The 20,784-nt window shown below is 44.5% G+C and overlaps 1 protein-coding gene across 1 annotated transcript in view; it reads left to right on the plus strand.

The window, feature by feature from the left end:
• Positions 1-2,581: 2,581 nt before the first annotated feature.
• The window catches only part of MDM2 (MDM2 proto-oncogene), a 28,127-nt gene continuing 9,924 nt past the window's right edge, over positions 2,582-20,784 (plus strand). Inside the window, 9 exon segments of the mRNA XM_044280447.1 lie at positions 2,582-2,739; positions 3,919-3,991; positions 7,160-7,234; positions 7,343-7,476; positions 9,940-9,989; positions 12,099-12,160; positions 12,270-12,342; positions 12,467-12,627; positions 14,371-14,532. Of these exon segments, the coding sequence (XP_044136382.1) occupies positions 2,708-2,739; positions 3,919-3,991; positions 7,160-7,234; positions 7,343-7,476; positions 9,940-9,989; positions 12,099-12,160; positions 12,270-12,342; positions 12,467-12,627; positions 14,371-14,532 (822 nt within the window). The 5' untranslated portion in view covers positions 2,582-2,707.

A 20,784-nucleotide genomic window follows, 5' to 3' on the forward strand; every position in this document is an offset into this window, starting at 1 on the left:
ACGGACTCTGTCCGTGGGGCAGCCGCATGGGGATCCTGGAACCATTCACTTAAATGTGTCCGCGATCCTTTCGTTCCGCAAAAAGATAGAGCAAGTTCTATCTTTTTGCGGTGCGGAAGCACGGAACGGAACTCCAGAAAGCACTCCATAGTGTTCCGTTCCGCATCTTCGGACCTATTGAAATGAATGGGTCCGCATCCATGATGCGGAATGGCCACGGAACGGTGCCTGTGTATTGCGGATCTGCAAATGCAGTCCGCAATATGGCAACGGGCAGCACACGTTACCACATTGATGGTTTCGCTTCATTGGTGTTCCGCTCTTAAGCCTCCCAGCTCCCCGTATCGTTTATCGGTGCACGCACTTGTTCGGCATCCCTCGTGATCGGACTATTTCGTTCCACTTCAGATACAGCGTGCTGTTTCCCAATGCACTTCAGATCTTTACAGGATTTCAAAGGTTGCGTTGCATATTAGTTGGCAGATGGCGATAGGATGGGGATCTCTCTGGATTACTGTAGTACCAAATGCGTTTCGGAGCAACAAGTTCCTTCTTCAGTGGCTCCTACTAGTAATCCCCATGCTGGTACTATATATACCCCAAAATGGGTGGAACAAACTCCTCTTTGGGATTCTTCTAAGGGAGGGGTTCAATGGGTTTCCGTATTTCCGTTCCGCAAAAAAATATAACATGTCCTATTATTGTCCGCCTTACGGACAAGGATAGGACTGTTCTATTAGGAGCCTTCTGTTCTAAAAAATATGGAATGCACACGGACGTCATCCGTATTTTTTGCGGACTGCAAAATACGTACGGTGGTGTGCGTGAGCCCTAAGATGTATACCAGTGGTCTCACAGCACATGCCAGGCCAGTCTCCAAAGTGAAGTTGGTTGCACATCCACACTTTTATTAATGTTGTTCTGCTTCATTATAGTAGACCAATGAAAATAACGGAAACGGCCTTTCTCTCAAATGACGTAATCCAGTGGTCCTGACAGACTTACTGGGGCACATTTACTAAAGCTACTTTCACACTAGCGTTAAAGTTTTCTGGTATTGAGTTCTGTCCTAGGGGCTCAATACGGGGAAAAAACACCATGTATTAATGCCGGATCCGGTACCAAGTGTTCCGGAAAAACGGATCTGGTTTCCCGGTCTACGCATGCGAAGACCTTTAAAAATGTGAAAAAATAAAATACTGAATCTGTTTTTCCGGATGACACCGGAGAGACGGATCCGGTATTTTAATGCATTTGTCAGACGGATCCGCATCCAGAAACAACTGATATCCGTTTGCATACGGATTTCCGGATCCGGCAGGCAGTTCCGGCAACGGAACTGCCTGCCAGAATCCAACAACGGGAGTGTGAAAGTACCCTGAGGCTGGGTTCACACTTGAGCGTTGCGCAAACGCGCGTTTTACACGCGCATTTTTATGCGCGTTTTTGTAATAGTAAACGCGCGTTTGAGTGATTCACTACAGTGTCCTATGGCCACAAACGCCCCAAAAGTCGCTCATGTACTTTTTGGAGCGTCGGGCGTTTTACAGCGCGATCGTACGCGCTGTAAAACGCCCAAGTGCGAACCATTCCCATAGGGAATCATTGGTTTCTCCTTGTTGAGCGTTTTACAGCGCGTGGGAACGCGCTGTAAAACGCTCAGGTGTGAACCCAGCCTGAGAGACTTGAGACACTTTGTAAGTCTTAGGCCGAATGCACACGGCTGTTGTTCACGGCCGTGGAACCGCGGCCTGGATTCCTGCTGAGTGCAGGAGCGCACGGCGTCATGGGTTGCTATGACGCTGTGCGCTCTCTGCTGCCGCCACAGTACAGTAATACACTGGTACAGATCTATACCAGTGTATTACTGTACTGTGGCGGCAGCAGGGAGCGCACGGCGTCATAGCAACCAGTGACGCTGTGCGCTCATACTGTCAGGAGGAATCCAGGCCGCGGTTCCACGGACCGCTCATGGCCGTGTGCATTTGGCCTAAGACGTAAAAAGTGTCTCAGGTCCCCTTTTCTGTCTGTCTGCGACACAATATCGTTGCATGGCCAGCTGTGTACGTCTGTTGGGCGTGATAGTGGTGCGCCGAGGGCTGTGCCAGGGCTGGGACTCCAGCCCCAGCAAATTCGCTTACATTTGCGATTGTTTTCAAATGTTAGTTAAAAACATTTTACTCCAGGTGCACAGACTGCCACAGATGCGCCCAATTTGTGACAAGGCGCACGCGCAGAGGGGTAAATTAAGACCGGCATAAAAAGCAGGTCTTCGTAAATGTGCCCCAGTGTCCTTAATGGGATGTGTTAGGCGTTCATTAAGAATAGGGCAGCATGCTGGAATATTTTATTCTGGATTTTTGTTTTTTTTTAACTAAATCTGCCAAAGGAGCCTGCGATGTAGGTGTGAATGAAGCCTTATCAGCAAAGCGTTGCGAAATCTTTGACACTTTACATGAGAGAAAAGCTACGTTCAGCAATCTCTGCCATTTTATTCGCTGTCTTCAGGCTCCACCATTACGTATAACAGCACCGTGCGCACTTCTTCCCCTGAGCTCATGTAGTCAGCCCTACTGCCGTCTGCCGCCAGGGGGAGGCCGTGAGGTGGCGCGCCGTTAGAGCTGCATGTAAAATGGCGGACGTGCATCCTTGCTGATATTTCATCATTTCATGGTAAAGTGGAGAGCGGGGGCCACGTTCTGACGAGATGGAAGAAGGCGAGAACTCCGCAGAGCTGAGGTGGGTGAGAGAGCAGCTAAGGAATAGGCCTCATGTGAACACGGAGAAGGCTGCAGGCGCTGGTCACTATCGGCATTGTGTCGCATATGGGCCGCAGTTGCGTCAGTTCGCGGCATGGTTCTTCTGTAACGTCATAGTTTCCTCTCTTTCATGGCCGAGCCCGTAGTAACCCGAGGAGACGCAGCCCGTGTCCCTGTTATCAGCCACTTCAGTCTGTCTGACCAGAAACAGCTCTACCTCTCGCGACCTTTCCGGACGTGTGTGAATGATGCACATGCGGCTTCGCCTGCACACAATAGAGCACATTATAATGTGAAGGGAATCCAGTTATCAAGTGCCCGTAGAACAGGACGGGTAGGGCGCGTGTGGTGAAATGCCCGGATGTGGGGGAATGGGCGCTATTGTATTAGATGGTATTGGCGATACTGGGGTGACTGCTGGCGAGGGGTGGAGGGCCCGGGGTGACTGCTGACGAGCGGAGGGCCCGGGGTGACTGGTGACGGGCGGAGGGCCCGGGGTGACTGCTGACGGGCGGAGGGCCCGGGGTGACTGCTGACGGGCGGAGGGCCCGGGGTGACTGCTGACGGGCGGAGGGCCCGGGGTGACTGCTGACGAGCGGCACAGGTGGTGAGTCAGCGCCTGTTCCGGGTCATGCTCAGACATGCCGCGCTCTGCACGGATCTAGCCCTGACTTGTCCGCTGCCTCGCTCTTATAGGCGCTCCCGGCGGCTGCTCTTCATAGTGGGGCGCTGCTCCTGACCACAGCACTTTACCTATTCCTATTTATGCCAGGTAAGAGCTGAGCCGGCTGCTGCCATATGGCGCTGACCCTATATTCTCCTCTCTGCTCATCTATTAAACGTTGTGCTTTGTGTTAGTGCATGTATCAATGTTATCTAATGCCATCAACAGCTGAGGTTATATCTGTATATTATGGGCACATCTGTAACTTTATATGGCGTTTACATATGGCAAACAGCATTGCTGTATGATCAGGGATGACATGTACATGTCTTTATACTGATGTGATCTAGAACTGATCAGGGATGACATGTACATGTCTTTATACTGATGTGATCTAGAACCGATCAGGGATGACATGTACATGTCTTTATTCTGATGTGATGTAGAATTGGACAGAGATTAACCTATTTTTTTGTGGGGGGGGGGGCTTTCCAGGCAAGCGTGCAATATGAATGTACCCTCATCTCATACAAATTCTCCCATCATGACCACAGATAAAGAGACGCTGGTGAGTGACGTATCACATGGTTGATGTTATAATCTGAAATAATAAACTGAAAGCACCTTTAGTTCTCACGCACTCAAACGCAACCTTTGGCGGTCCACAAAATACAGATACCGGATATGCGCTTTCCATAATTTCTCGCTTCCTTCACTAGAACAGCCTATTCTTGTCTACAAAACAGACAGGTATAGGACATATTTGATAATTTTTGGAACTGCCATATGGATGCTGACAGCACATTTTTTGCAGACCCATAGAAATGAAATTGGTCCACGTGTGATCAGCAAAAAATGCAGATCAGACCCAGACCAAATCTACGGTGATGTGCATGAGGCCTTAGGCACCTGGAGGTACAACGTCATTTCTAGATTGGGTTATTACGTATAAAACAACTTCTAAATGTTATCTGAAAGGTGCACCTCCTAAGCAGAACTAGTCTGGCGGTATAAACTCAGACATTTATTAGCCAAATCCTGAGAAGCTAAGGCCAAATTCATTTTGCCATCTGTGCAGCCTGTCAGTGGGTATTCATGGTCTTTTAGAGCAGGGCTGGCCAACCTGCGGCTCTCCAGCTGTTGTAAAACTACAATTCCCACCATGCCATGCTGTAGACTGATAGCTGTAGGCTGTCTGGGCATGCTGGGAGTTGTAGTTTTGCAACAGCTGGAGAGCCGCAGGTTGGCCATCCCTGTTTTAGAGTAACTTGGATTTAAAAAGGAACTGTCATCACAAAATGCAGTGCAATCTGTATGCAGCAGGCTATAGAGCAGGAGGAGCTGAGCAGATGATGCATATTTTTGTAGAAAAAGATTCAGTAAAACTTGTAATTTAGAAATCTCTGCTTTGTCTGACTTCAGATGTACATGAGGGCCGCCTCATCAGTGATTGATAGCATTCTATATGTGTGGATACAGAGATAGCTGTCAGTCACTGCTAGTTGTACATAGGGAGGTGTTATCAGTGATAGCATTCTATCTGTGTAATGTGTATACAGAGATAGCTGTCAGTCACTGCTAGTTGTACATAGGGGAGGTGTTATCAGAGATTGATAGCATTCTATGTGTAAGTGTGTATACATAGATAGCTGTCAGTCACTGCTAGTTGTACATAGGGAGGTGTTATCAGTGATAGCATTCTATCTGTGTAATGTGTATACATAGATAGCTGTCAGTCACTGCTAGTTGTACATAGGGGAGGTGTTATCAGTGATAGCATTCTATATGTGTTGTGTATACATAGATAGCTGTCAGTCACTGCTAGTTGTACATAGGGAGGTGTTATCAGTGATAGCATTCTATCTGTGTAATGTGTATACATAGATAGCTGTCAGTCACTGCTAGTTGTACATAGGGGAGGTGTTATCAGTGATAGCATTCTATATGTGTTGTGTATACATAGATAGCTGTCAGTCACTGCTAGTTGTACATAGGGAGGTGTTATCAGTGATAGCATTCTATCTGTGTAATGTGGATACAGAGATAGCTGTCAGTCACTGCTAGTTGTACATAGGGGAGGTGTTATCAGTGATAGCATTCTATATGTGTTGTGTATACATAGATAGCTGTCAGTCACTGCTAGTTGTACATAGGGAGGTGTTATCAGTGATAGCATTCTATCTGTGTAATGTGTATACAGAGATAGCTGTCAGTCACTGCTAGTTGTACATAGGGGAGGTGTTATCAGTGATAGCATTCTATATGTGTTGTGTATACATAGATAGCTGTCAGTCACTGCTAGTTGTACATAGGGAGGTGTTATCAGTGATAGCATTCTATCTGTGTAATGTGTATACATAGATAGCTGTCAGTCACTGCTAGTTGTACATAGGGGAGGTGTTATCAGTGATAGCATTCTATATGTGTTGTGTATACATAGATAGCTGTCAGTCACTGCTAGTTGTACATAGGGAGGTGTTATCAGTGATAGCATTCTATCTGTGTAATGTGGATACAGAGATAGCTGTCAGTCACTGCTAGTTGTACATAGGGGAGGTGTTATCAGTGATAGCATTCTATATGTGTTGTGTATACATAGATAGCTGTCAGTCACTGCTAGTTGTACATAGGGGAGGTGTTATCAGTGATAGCATTCTATATGTGTTGTGTATACATAGATAGCTGTCAGTCACTGCTAGTTGTACATAGGGGAGGTGTTATCAGTGATAGCATTCTACATGTGTTATGTGTATACATAGATAGCTGTCAGTCACTGATAGGTGTACATGGGGAGCTGTTATGTGATTGATAGTATTCTATATGTGTAATGTGTATACATAGATAGCTGTCAGTCACTGCTAGTTGTACATAGGGAGCTGTTATCAGTGATTGATAGCATTCTATATGTGTAATGTGTATACATAGCTGTCAGTCACTGATAATTGTATACAGGGGAGGAGTTGACAGTGATAGTATTCTGTATGTGTAATGTGTATACAGAGATAGTTGTCAGTCACTGCTAGTTGCACATGGGCAGCTGTTATCAGTAATTGATAGCATTATCTGTGTAATATGTACACATGTTACTATGTTACTATAGTTGTATACAGGGGAGGAGTTATCAGTGATAGCATTCTATGTGTAAGTGTGTGTATACAGAGATAGACAGGTCCCTAAATATTGGGACATCAACACAATTCTAACATTTTTTGCTCCATACACCACCACAATGGATTTGAAATGAAACAAACAAGATGTGCTTTAAAGGGAACCTGTCACCGGGATTTTGTGTATAGAGCTGAGGACATGGGTTGCTAGATGGCCGCTAGCACATCCGCAATATCCAGTCCCCATAGCTCTGTGTGCTTTTATTGTGTAAAAAAAAAACCGATTTGATACATATGCAAATTATCCTGAGATGAGTCCTGTATGTGAGATGAGTCAGGGACAGGACTCATCTCAGGTTAATTTGCATATGTATCAAATTGGGTTTTTTACACAATAAAAGCACACCGAGCTATGGGGACTAGGTATTGCGGATGTGCTAGCGGCCATCTAGCAACCCATGTCCTCAGCTCTAGTGTGTATACATAGATGGCTGTCAGTCACTGATAGTTGTGTACAGAAAGCAGGTGTTATCAGTAATTGATAGTAATCTCTGTGTAAGTGTGTACACCTACACTTCAGTCTTATGTGTATTATATGTTCATATGCAACGTTTTTCTTTATTTTTAAGGTAAGACCAAATTCTCTTCTGCTAAATCTGTTAAAATCTGGTGGTGCCCAGAATGAAACCTTCACAATGAAAGAGGTAGGTGCAAAAACCCTGATAATAAAATGTATTATGATATGAGTGCGTTTTCCATGATATTCTGTATAATGTGTAGTTTATTACCATGTCTTCGTACTTGCGCTATAGGTAATTTACCATCTTGGTCAGTACATTATGGCCAAGCAGTTGTATGACAAGAAGCAACAGCATATTGTCCACTGCTCTAATGATCCTCTTGGAGAACTATTTGGGGTACAGAACTTCTCTGTAAAAGAACCCAGGTAACTGATGTGTTTCTAACAATGAATGTTTCAATGCAATTTTCAAGAAGGGATTTTTTCATTCTATAGAATTAAATTGACCCCAATATTATTTTGGGTGTCCTGTTATCTTTCTTCACTAAAATCCTTCCTTTACCCTCTTCCACCTAAAGGGTTTATCCCATGACAAATGTAAACATTGAAAATTAGACATCTTATAGCACATGACAATCTTCAGAATAAAGCTAGAACCAGCCCTGTACCTCACATGGATCCAGAGATCTCCCCATTCATAGCTCTGCTAGATTTACATCAAGCTGACAGCCCAAGGGGAGTATCTTTTCTGCTGCAGCTCAGGGGGCGTGCCCATGCTCTCCCCATCACGTCTCAGGGGGGCAGTTGAAGGATGGAACTGAGCATGTGCAGCCTTCTCAGTGAGCAGGTCAAAGAAATAAGAAATTAAGTGGCACTTTAAAGGTACATTTTACTGAATTAGGCTACTTTCACACTAGCGTTCGTCGGTCCGCTCGTGAGCTCCGTTTGAAGGGGCTCACGAGCGGACCCGAACGCAGCCGTCCAGCCCTGATGCAGTCTGAATGGAGCGGATCCGCTCAGACTGCATCAGTCTGGCGGCGTTCAGCCTCCGCTCCGCTCGCCTCCGCACGGACAGGCGGACAGCTGAACGCTGCTTGCAGCGTTCGGGTGTCCGCCTGGCCGTGCGGAGGCGTGCGGATCCGTCCAGACTTACAATGTAAGTCAATGGGGACGGATCCGTTTGAAGATGCCACAATATGGCTCAATCTTCAGGCGGATCCGTCCCCCATTGACTTTACATTGAAAGTCTGGACGGATCCGTACGAGGCTATTTTCACACTTAGCTGTTATGTGCTAAAATAATGCAGACGGATCCGTTCTGAACGGAGCCTCCGTCTGCATTATTATGATCGGATCCGTTCAGAACGGATCCGATCGAACGCTAGTGTGAAAGTAGCCTAACCCAGTGGCTATACAACATTTTTAATTACATGCAATTACAAAAGTATTCAGATCCAGGTGCTGGTTTGAAAACTCGAATATTTTTCATGGGAAAAGCCCTTTAATAAAATGTTACTACTTTGGACTTTTAAATGGGGTTTGAGGAGTTAATAAATTACAAATTGATAAATTTTATTTTTTTTAATTTTGGAATGGAAGCAGAGAGTTTATTTTTTTTGTAAGCTGTGTTCTCTTGTGTCCTTTAAAGGGGTTCTGAACTTTGTTTAAACTGATGACCAGGATCCTCTGGAGCGCCGCTGCCATCTCAAACAGCTGATCGGTGGTGGTCCCAGGTGTCGGACCCCCGCAGATCAGAAGCTGATGATCTATCCAGGGGATAGATCATCAGTTTAAACAAAGTGCAGAACCCCTTTAATTTCTTCTTGTGCATATTATTCCAACACGTTTAAAGGGGTTGTCCAAGTTTGCAGATATTGATGAGCGTTCATCAATATCAGATCAATGGGGTCGAGCACCTGACACCCCCTCTGATGAGCTGTTTTGAGTGGCTGCGGCGCTGGATTAAACTATACAGTGTATGGAGGTAGAATAAGACGCTGTATAGTGGGCATGCTGGGGTACTGCAGTTCAGCGCCTATTCAAGGGAGTGGGAGCTGAACGGCAGTGCTCCAGAAATAGTGTACAGACTCTTCTGCTTCCGCTCCATACACTGTATAGTTTTCGGTGCGCAACTGGCCGAAACAGCTAATCGCCCCACCGATCTGATATTGATTACCTATCCTGAGGACAACCCCTTTAAGTAATTGCACATCTATATCATGTTGTAATATTATTGGATTGTTTAGGTGGGCACTAAAGGTCTAGTTAATCATCCTCTTAGGCTCATTGGCCTTAGGTCATATTTAGGTTGCTATATTGGGGCTAAATGTACCCATGCACATTAGACTAAAGTTGATCAAAATGGATGATTTCAACCAAAACAATACAGTGAAATGTAGCATAACACTTGGCAATTGATGGGAGATGTCTGTTTGGAAAGAAGTTGACTGTGTAAAGTTTCCCGGTGTAAATGTTAGTGAATTTGCTGAAGCCTATGGCCCGACCCCCACCACTCACCAGTGGCAACCACATTTGGCTAATGCACATCTGTGGGGGCTGCTTTGTACAGTGTGTAACAAGTCTAAATATACAGCTCCTAGACTACAGCCATGTCAGCAAGGCTGGAAATCCACAGCAAAATCACCATAACTATGTTGTGGAGGTTAACTGTAAATGATGAAATTAATCTGTGATGTGTAATCAGTGTTTTATATTTTGAATGTGTGTGTGTGTGTGTATATATATTTGGACGGAGGATTAAACATTGCACAGGTACCTAGCCACCCTCCTCCATCGTTGCACGATTGACAGTTTTATGGTATTACTGCAAATGGAGCTCTGAACACTGTAGAAAGTCCATCTATATGTAAATTATAATCTTTGTTTCAGGAGACTGTATGCAATGATTTCCAAAAATCTGGTAACTACTGATTCAAAAGGTAAAATGTTAAAATAAAAATAGAATATTTAAATGTTGACTTTAGAGTTCAGAGTCACCATGTAGAAGATTTCTGATAGCACTATACAGAATAATTGGACTTGTATCGTGGCAAATATTTGACACGGTTTTAACGCCTTCTAGCCCCAACCTTATGGGATTTCTGATGTGATTCTAAAAATGTCTGACTGGTGAAGGATGCTGTGACAAAGTAATACCTCAAATGATTTTCTGCGCCAGTGTTGATATCCCCTGCAATGCTGGTGGATGCGCCTAATTTGTGACAAGGCTCAGGCCTCATCATAAATGTGGTGCATCCTCCGCCAGTCCGTGCTCCTAAATAGAAATCTTAGATTTCTGGCTTCATTGGCGCCAGAAAACTGGTGTAAATGAAGATAAAATCGTTATGGTCGCTGTTCATGCCCTTTCCCACCCTTGCCAAGCCCCGCTTTTTGAAAAGTGGTGAGGGTAGCCTAAAAAGTAAGAGATGCAACAATTTGTTTTGTGACTTCTTAATGCCACTTTTCAGGTGCAAGGTAGAGGATAAATCCCCCCCACCCCCCTCTGTGTTAGAGCAGAATACATTTCTGTTATTTATGGACTTCGTTGGGATGACCTGAACAGTGGCTACTGTGAATATTTTTTTTTTTATTGCTTCTGTGCTTGAAATGTGATTGTTAATTCATGGAAATCAGAGGACAAGGTTGGCTCACTAAAGGGGTTGTCTGAGATCATAAAAAATCTGGGACAACAGTTTAAAATAAAAAATGATGATATACTCATTCTTTTCTCTGTGGTGCTGGTCCGGTCCTCTTACTGCTACATGTTTACTAACTGCAGTGGTGATGTGTTGGTACTGCTCCGCTGCAGCCAATCATCTGCATTAGTAAACGAGCAGTGGCAGGAGGACCGAACCAGCACCACAGGGAACGGAGCTAAAGGAAGGTGTGAGTGTAATGTTAGGTTGTTGGAGATCTTGTCCAAAATTTTAAATGGACTTGACATTTGCATTTATCTTAAGTTTATCACTGTAAGGGTTCATTCACATGTCCGTAAAAATGTGTCCACACCCATTCCGCAATTATCCGGGACGGGTGTGGACCCATTCATTTTCTGTGGGGCAGGAATGGATGCGGACAGCACACAGTGTGCTGTCTGCATCCGCATTTCCGAAGCTCGGCCCCGAACTTCCAGTCCCCGGCGCTGTAAAAAAATAGAACACGTCCTTTTCTTGTCCGCAATTGCGGACAAGAATAGGCAGTTCTATGGGGGTGCCGGCCGTGTGTATTGCGGATCTGCAATACACTTTGGACGTGTGAATGGATTCTTAGTAATCTTAGTAATTTTTTAAGGTTTTATCCAGGAAATATCTATGACCTATCCTCAGGATGGGTCGTCATTATCAGATTGACGGTGGTCTGAGTCCCAGCACCCCTGCCGATCAGCTGTTTTGGGGAGGAGCTTTGGTGAGCACAGCTGGGTCCCCACAGCAGGTTTCCAAGCACAGCCCCTTAAATTGTATAGTGGCTGTGCTTGGTATTGCAGCTCATTTTCATTCACTTCATTAGAGCTGAGCTGCAACTAGGCCACGTAACCAATGTGCGGTGACATGGCATAGGAAGAGGCTCACGGACCACCAACTTCTTCTAACAGCTAATCAGCAGCGCTTCTGGGTGTTGGAAGAGCAGTAGCAATTACACTATACCACCTCTACAGGGAAGATGGCACACAAGTACAGTAATTTTGAAGCGGAAGCAGTGCTTGCACAAACGCTGCTGGCCCTTTGAACAGCTGACCGGCACAGGTGCCAGGAGTCAGAACTCTACCAATCTGATATTGATGACCTATCCGTCAGTTTTAAGCCACTGCACAATCCCTTTAATTCACCCTGATCAATCCTACCATGCAGTATGTCTGGCTTAATTGGGTTGATCATAGGGACAGATGGTCTCTAAATAATGCTGTCAAAGGCAAACGCAACCACAAATTGATGTTTAGTCATCTATTATATTTCTGTATTCGTTTTGATTGTGTATTTCCGTGTGTGCACTTTTCAGTATGATACTCATGTATCACAGTAACCACTGCCTAATGAAATGTTTTCTTGTAGACTGTGTAGAAACTTCTGAGAAAGACGCGAGTTGTTTTTCCCAAGACGAGAGTGCTGCACAGGTAAGACTTTTTTTTTCCTATAAATGATTATATATTAGTGATTTCAGTAAAATGGGGAGCCTGGAATAATGTATTCCTTCCTCTTTTTTTTTTTTTTTTTTTTGTTAAGAATTCGGCTGAGGAAGTACAAGAGAACATAACCCCCTCTGCATCGTCCCCCAAGAAAGCCCACAGTGAATCTGGTAATTGGCTTTGTATTAAACGTATGGGTATGGCACCAGTGGCAGTGCACTACAGAGGTGTGTTATTTCAACAATTGCTTGTTGAGTATTTTATTGTATTTTTTTTTTTTTTTACTTTGCTTAGAAGAAAGTTCTTCAAATGGTCAACCATCAGAGCCTCAGAGAAAGAGACATAAGTCAGACAGTATTTCTTTAACCTTTGATGAGAGCCTTTCGTGGTGGGTGATAAGTGGCTTACACTGTGATAGAAATAGCAGTGACTCTACAGACACCTCTTCTAATGCAGTAAGTAAGGCTACTAGATGACAATATTATGACCACAGAAATTAATAACGTCCAATCAGGCCACATGAGCATAATGGACAAATTACACAGCAGATATTAGTAGTTTATTTTAGTTTTCTTTTGTAATATGGAATGTACTATTACTGGAGAAAGTATTTCATTCCATATAGTTAAATAGTTCCTGAGATGGAAAAGGGTGATGCTTCATTCACCTGAATGTAAATTAACGTGGTTATGCCACGATTGATGCAAAAAAATGAAAACTAGGCTTCATATAGTACATGACCATTTCTTTCTAACAAAGCTAGAACCAGCCCTGTACCTCATGGGACCAGAGATATCCCCATTCATTGCTCCTATTGCTCTTCTAGATTGGAAACATAGGTGTGTCCCTTTTCAGGGGGCTCGTTCTGTATGCTGTAGCTGTTCTGTAACTGCTGCAGCTTCTCACAGAAGATATGGCTGGTGGCTTTTAAAGATTTAAACTGAGTGTGTGCAACCACCTCAGTAGGTGGACATGCACATTCTATACAGCTTAGGCTACTTTCACACTAGCGTTCGATCGGATCCGTTCTGAACGGATCCGATCATATTATTGCAGACGGTGGCTCCATTCAGAACGGATCCGTCTGCATTATATTGGCAAAAAAAAGCTAAGTGTGAAATTAGCCTGAGCGGATCCGTCCAGACTTTTACATTGAAAGTCAATGGGGGACGGATCCGCTTGAAGATTGAGCCATATTGTGGCATCTTCAAACGGATCCGTCCCCATTGACTTACATTGTAAGTCTGGACGGATCCGCAAGGCCAGGCGGACACCCGAACGCTGCAAGCAGCGTTCAGGTGTCCGCCTGCGGAGCGGAGGCTAATCGCCGCCAGACTGATGCAGTCTGAGCGGATCCGCATCCATTCAGACTGCATCAGGGCTGGACGGAAGCGTTCGGGTCCACTCGTGAGCCCCTTCAAACGGAGCTCACGAGCGGACAGCCGAACGCTAGTGTGAAACTAGCCTAAAGGAGGACCTTTCATTACAATAAAAAATCTAAACTAAGCATACAGTCATGGAGAGCGGCGCCAAGGGATCTCCCTGCACTTACTATTATCCCTGGGCGCCGCTCCGTTCTCCCGGTGAAGGCTCCGGTATCTTGAGATTTTGGCTCAACTGGGAGGAGCCTGCCGGCGGGAGAAAAAGAAGCTCTCAGGCTATGAGCTGTGATTGGCCAGCGCTACAGCCTGGGAGAAGGAGACACCGGCAGGCTCCTCCCAGTTGAGCTGAAAATCTGAAGATACCGGAGCCTATACCGGGAGAACAGAGCGGCGCCCAGGGATAATAAGTGCAGGGAGATCCCTGGGCGCCGCTCTCCATGTCTGTATGCTTAGTTTAGATTTTTTATTGTAGTGAAAGGTCCTCTTTAAACACCAGAGGGTGCCATTATAATGGAATAGAGAGAATATCTCACAACTGGAGCATTTATGTAACAGAAAGTAAATTACAAACGTAACACATTTTTTATGATGAATCATATTAACCCTATGAGCCCCCGGAGGTTCCTCCCAGTTGAGCCAAAATCTGAAGATACCGGAGCCTTCACCGGGAGAACGGTGTGCATTATTTGTGTTACCCTGTCAGGATGTCATGCTGCCCCTGTTTAGGACAGCACAAAACTGATGACAGGTGCCCTTGGATGGCATGGTAGTAAGTCTTAATCATGTTGGATCTTTTTTTTCCCCCGTTCCCTTTAGGACCATGAGGAATGCTCTGGAAGTGAGGACTCAGATTGGTTGGATCCAGATTCTGTTTCTGATCAGTTCAGTGTTGAGTTTGAAGTTGAGTCTGTGTATTCAGAGGATTATAGCCCTAGTGGAGGTGAAGAAAGTCTCACAGATGATGACTTGGATGATGAGGTAAGACTTTTATAACCATGGATATCAGCGGCACTTTTAGTATTTTATACATGCAGAATCTAGCTGTTTCATGCCTGTGTATCACCTGTCTAATTCAGGCTCAGGATAGGAGACAGGCATGTGTTTTTTGAGCAATAAAGAGCTTTTCCCATCTCAGACATTGATGGCATATTGCTAGGATATGCCATCAATGTTGGGTAGGTGCAGGTCTCCCCTCTGGGACTGCTCCTATCTCCAGAATGGGCCACCAAAAGTGAAAGGGATCACAGGTGTTGCCACCCTCCGTTTGCCGCTGTGGAAGTTCCGAAAATATCCGTGGGCTGGCTCTGCTATTTCCATCAGTCCCATTGCAGTGGATGGACAGGAGGCCGTGCATGCACAGTGCGCTCTTAATTCACAGTTATAGGACTTCTGAAAACAGATGAGCGCACTTGTTCAGCTATTTTAAAAGCTCCCTTAGCAGTGAATAGGAGAGCACACCGTGCATGTGCGGTACTCTCTCCTTCAGTTCGGAGGGGGCCCGTTCTAGAGATAAGAGCAGGTCCCACCTATGGGACCTGCTCCTATCTGACATTGATGCTTAGTCTTCCAGTTGTCTGTTTTGGTAAATGTGTGTCTTCCCCATAAAATAACAGTTCTGAAGCATCTATTCTTACCAGTCAGTCCTCGTAATGTATGAATAAACTAACTGGCTGTTACCATTACTATGTCAGGGGACATGCCTCAATTTTGGCATTGTCAGCACTAGTTGGATAGTCTGTGACTGTGCCCAGCTGGTAACACCCAGTTGTCATAGCAGATGAACAGCACAACACAGAGTTAGGGTTCGTTCACACAAACGTATTTTGCGTTCCGTACACGGGCCGTTTTCTGCGTTCCGTATACGGAACCATTCATTTCAATGGGTCTGCAAAAGATGCGGACAGCACTCTGTGTGCTGTCCTCATCTGTTGCTCTGTTCCGTGGCCCTGAAAAAATTGAGTACTGTCCTATTCCTGTCAGTTTTGCAGACAAGAATAGGCATTTCTATAATGGGCCTCCTGTTCCGTTCCACAAATTGCGGAAAGCACACGGACGGTATCCAGTTTTTGCGGATCCGCAAAAAACGGCACGGCCGTGTGAACGAGCCCTTATAGGAATAGATGCTCCTGAGTTATTATTTTATGAAGAATACAAGTAGTTACTAAAGCAGACATGTCAGGAGAGGTGACAGATCCTCTGTCATTCAGGTCCTTTATTGTAACATTTGACCCTTGCCGCACAGTACCTATACCCTTAGTATACTAAGTAGTATTCCCTACTTACATGTAGAAGTCTCTTTAGGCAAAAGTAGCATTGCTGTGGAGTCGTAGCCATATGATTTCTTGAAGCATTTCTAGGACAGTCTCAGATATTTCCTTGTAATATATGTTTAGGCATTGTGATTTTGAGTATCTTTCTGTTTTGGAACCACATTTAGTTGAATTTAGTATTTTTTGAAAGTGATGTCTGTAAGTCTATATGCCTTTATTGCAGTATTTCCCTCTTTTGCTTCTTTAGGATGCTGTAAGCCTGGTCTGTTTTAGATTTTTGGCTTCTGAAGATGATCAGAAACTTCTGACCTCACTGAAATGCATTTCAGCCGTGCATTTCAGTGAGTGGCCATCACTCTTAAGTGTTTCTTATCATTGCCATCTGATCAGATGTGGGTGGGAAAGCAGTGAGGCCTGTCTCTTCCCACACACACCCTGAGCTCACAGATTGCCAGCAACAGCTTCCAATGTAGAGGACTAAGCGTTGTATGCAAGGTATGAAAATGGAAAACATCTGTCGTTAGATATGGAAGCAAAATAGTCGACTTGAATGGGTTGCTTTAGTTTAGAAAAACCTTCAGTTTTGTTGGTGGGTGTATTTTGTTATGATCACTAACCCCTTAACCCACGATGATGTACCTATATATAATGATTGTTATGCGCACTCAGATTCTGATCCAAGTCATTTAACCTCTCAAATATCGCTCTCAATAGCGACCGTGTCATCTGTGGGGTTAAACAGAGGGACGAGGCGCGCTCTCTGCCCTCCGATCCAAGCCCCTGCTGTCAAATTATGGAGCTCTAGTTGTTTGCCATAATAGGCCAGTGCCTTCTGAAGGTTCCCAGGCCTGTTAAAGGCTGCCTGCACACGGATGCGGGTTTTCTTGCAGAAATTCCACACTAATATGCATGTGTAATTCTGTGCGTTTCTGCACCACATCTGCATCAAAATCCGCATGTGTTACTTGCATATTTGGTTGAATATTTGAAGTGATTTTGCTGCAGATTTTGCCCTTCCATTGAAAAGGGCAAGATCCATAGAAAAAAGCTAAGTGTGCATGAGATTTGTCTAATCTCATACACTTTGCTAGTACTGTATTAGGCCTCCTGCACACGAACGTGTGCACCCTGTGGCCCTATTGCGGATCCGCTATACACTGATGGCATTCCGCATCACGGATGTGGACTCATTCATTTCAATGGGTCCGGAGATGCGGAACGGAAGCACTACGGAGTGCTTCCGTGGTGTTTCGTCCCGTACTTCCGTTCTGCAAAAAGATAGAACATGCCCTATCTTTTTGCGGAACGGGAGGATTGCGGACCCATTAAAGTGAAATCCCATAGACTGCAATACAATTCTGTTGCAGTTTGTGGGACAAGCAATCAGACGATTGCATGTACAATTCCATAACTACAGTAAATAAAAATACATTTAACCATCTCCCGTCTCGCTAACGCCGATCAGCGTCAATGCTGCGGCTCTGCCAGGTCACACTAACGCCGATCGGCGTCATCTCGCGAGACACGAGATTTCCTGTGAACGCGTGCACACAGGCGCGCACGTTCACAGGAACCGGAGGTAAACTAGTTGATCTACAGCCTGCCAGCGGCGATCGTTCGCTGGCAGGCTGTAGATGAGATTTTTTTTTTTTAACCCCCTAAAAGGTATATTAGACGCTGTTTTGATAACAGCGTCAAATATACCTGCTACCTGGTCTTCTGGTGGTCCCTTTTGCTTGGATCGACCACCAGAGGACACAGGCAGCTCTGTCACTTAGTAACCCCTGATCACCCCATATTAGACTCCCTGATCACCCCCCTGTCATTGATCACCGCCCCTGTCATTGGTCACCCCCCTGTAAGGCTCCATTCAGACGTCTGTATGTGTTTTGCGGATCCGATCCATGGATCCGCAAAACCCATATGGACGTCTGAATGGAGCCTTACAGGGGGGTGATCAATGACATATAGACTCCCTGATCACCCCCCTGTCATTGATCACCCCCTGTAAGGCTGGCTCAATTCAAAGGTCCGTATGTGTTTTGCGGATCCATGGATCGGATCCGCAAAAACACATATGGACGTCTGAATGGAGCCTTACAGGGGGGGGTGATCACCCCCATATAGACTCCCTGTCGCCCCCCCTGTCATTGATCACCCCCCTGTAAGGCTGGCTCCATTCAGAGGTCCGTATGCTGTTTTGCGGATCCATGGATCGGATCCGCAAAACGCATACGGACCTCTGAATGGAGCCAGCCTTACAGGGGGGGTGATCAGTGACAGGGGAGGGCGACAGGGAGTCTATATGGGGTGATCACCCCCCTGTAAGGCTCCATTCAGACATTTTTTTTTTGGGCACAAGTTAGCGGAAATTGATATATTATTTTAATTTTTTTTGTTTTTGTTTTTTCTTACAAAGTCTCATATTCCACTAACTTGTGACAAAAAATAAAATCTCACATGAACTCGCCATACCCCTCACGGAATCCAAATGCGTAAATATTTTTTACATTTATATTCCAGACTTCTTCTCACGCTTTAGGGCCCCTAAAATGTCAGGGCAGTATAAATACCCCACATGTGACCTTTTTTTGGAAAGAAGACACCCCAAGGTATTTTGTGAGGGGCATGGCGAGTTCATGTAGAAAAAAAAAATTGTCACAAGTTAGCGGAAAGGGAGACTTGATGAGAAAAAAAAAAATCGATTTCCGCTAACTTGTGCCCAAAAAAAAAAACTTCTATGAATTCGCCATGCCCATCACGGAATACCTTTGGGGTGTCTTCTTTCCAAAATGGGGTCACATGTGGGGTATTTATACTGCCCTGGCATTTTAGGGGCCCGAAAGCGTGAGAAGAAGTCTGGAATCCAAATGCCCTACTAAAAGATACTCATTGGAATTTGGGCCCCTTTGCGCACCTAGGCTGCAGAAAAAGTCACACATGTGGTATCGCCGTACTCAGGAGAAGTTGAGCAATGTGTTATGGGGTGTCTTTTTACATATACCCATGCTGGGTGAGAGAAATATCTCTCTAAAATGACAACGTTGTATAAAAAAATGGGAAAAGTTGACTTTTGGAGAGATATTTCTCTCACGCAGCATGGGTATATGTAAAAATACACCCCAAAACACATTGCCCTACTTCTTCTGAGTACGGCGATACCACAAGTGTGACACTTTTTTGCAGCCAAGGTGGGCAAAGGGGCCCACATTCCAAAGAGCACCTTTAGGATTTCACAGGGCATTTTTTACGCATTTGGATTCCAGACTTCTTCTCACGCTTTAGGTCCCCTAAAATGCCAGGGCAGTATAACTACCCCACAAGTAGGCCCCATTTTGGAAAGAAGACACCCCAAGGTATTTCGTGAGGGGCATGGCGAGTTCATGTAAAATTTTATTTTTTGACACAAGTTAGTGGAATATGAGACTTTGTAAGAAAAAAAAAAATACGTCCTTTTCCGCTAACTTGTGCCAAAAAAATAAAAATTCTAGGAACTCGCCATGCCCCTCACGGAATACCTTGTGGTGTCTTCTTTCCAAAATGTGGTCATTTGGGGGGTATTTATACTATCCTGGCATTCTAGCACCTCAATAAACATGACAGGTGCTCAGAAAGTCAGAGCTGCTTCAAAATGTGGAAATTCACATTTTTGTACCATAGTTTGTAAACGCTATAACTTTTGCGCAAACCAATAAATATACACTTATTGCATTTTTTTTTATCAAAGACATGTTGAACAATAAATTTAGAGAAACAATTATATAGAAATGTAGTTTTATTTAAAAAAAAAATTACAACCGAAAGTGAAAATTCAAGTCAATTTCGATTAATAACAAAAAAAGTAAAAATGTCAGCAGCAATGAAATACCACCAAATGAAAGCTCTATTAGTGAGAAGAAAGGAGGTAAAATTCATTTGGGTGGTAAGTTGCATGACTGAGCAATAAACCGTTAAAGTTGTGGAGTGCCGATTTGTAAAACAGGGCCTGGTCACTAGAGGGGTAAAAACCTGTGGTCCTTAGGTCCTCTAACTACTTTTCATCGGTCCAAACATTGTGAACTAAGTATCATGACCTATACAGCGGCGCCCAGGGATCTCACTGCACTTACTATTTTCCCTGGGCGCCGCTCTGTTCTCCCGTTATGTTCTCTGGTATCTTCGGGGACTTGGTTATAGTAGGCGGAGTCTGCCCTTGTTCTGCTGGGCGTCTCCTTCTCCCTAGGCTGTAGTGCTGGCCAATCGCATTGCAGAGCTCACAGCCTGGGAGAAAAAACCTCCCAGGCTGTGAACTCTGCGCTGCGATTGGCCAGCGCTACAGCCTAGGAGAAGGAGACACACACCAAAATATTAATTATAAATGAAAAAGAAAGATTTACAAGAAAAAAACTACACGTTAACAATAAACATGTTCATTTTCGGCAGATTTGTGTAGGAATTTTTTTTTCAAAAATGAAAATTCACTGAATATCGGTATAAATTATCGGCCTGAAAGTTCATAGATTATCGGTATCGGCCCTAAAAAAAATCAATATCGGTCGATCCCTAATAGTTTTACAGGAAAAATTCTGCAAAACGTGTAATTTATACCTAAAAATCTCTGCTCTTTGTGAGCTCAGTAGACATGTGGGTCATCTATAGCATCCCTGTATAAGTGTGCATTGATAGACGGCCCACTTTGCATTCCATGATGACAGGGCAATTTATACTTTCTTTTCAGCAGTCAGTATAGGTCAAACCTTTACTATTAACTCCTTCTACCCCGGGCCAGTTTTCGCCCTTCTGCCCAGGCTATTTTTTGCAAATCTGACATGTCACTTTATGTGGTAATAGCTTTGGAACACTTTTATTTATCCAAGCCATTCTGAGATTGTACTTCATGATAAATATTTATTGCTTAACATTCCCCATATGTCTTCTTTATGTTGGCATTTTGTTAATGTCATTTTATTTCTTTAGAACG

Source organism: Bufo gargarizans, chromosome 2 (assembly GCF_014858855.1).
Source record: "Bufo gargarizans isolate SCDJY-AF-19 chromosome 2, ASM1485885v1, whole genome shotgun sequence".
NCBI lineage: Eukaryota > Metazoa > Chordata > Amphibia > Anura > Bufonidae > Bufo > Bufo gargarizans.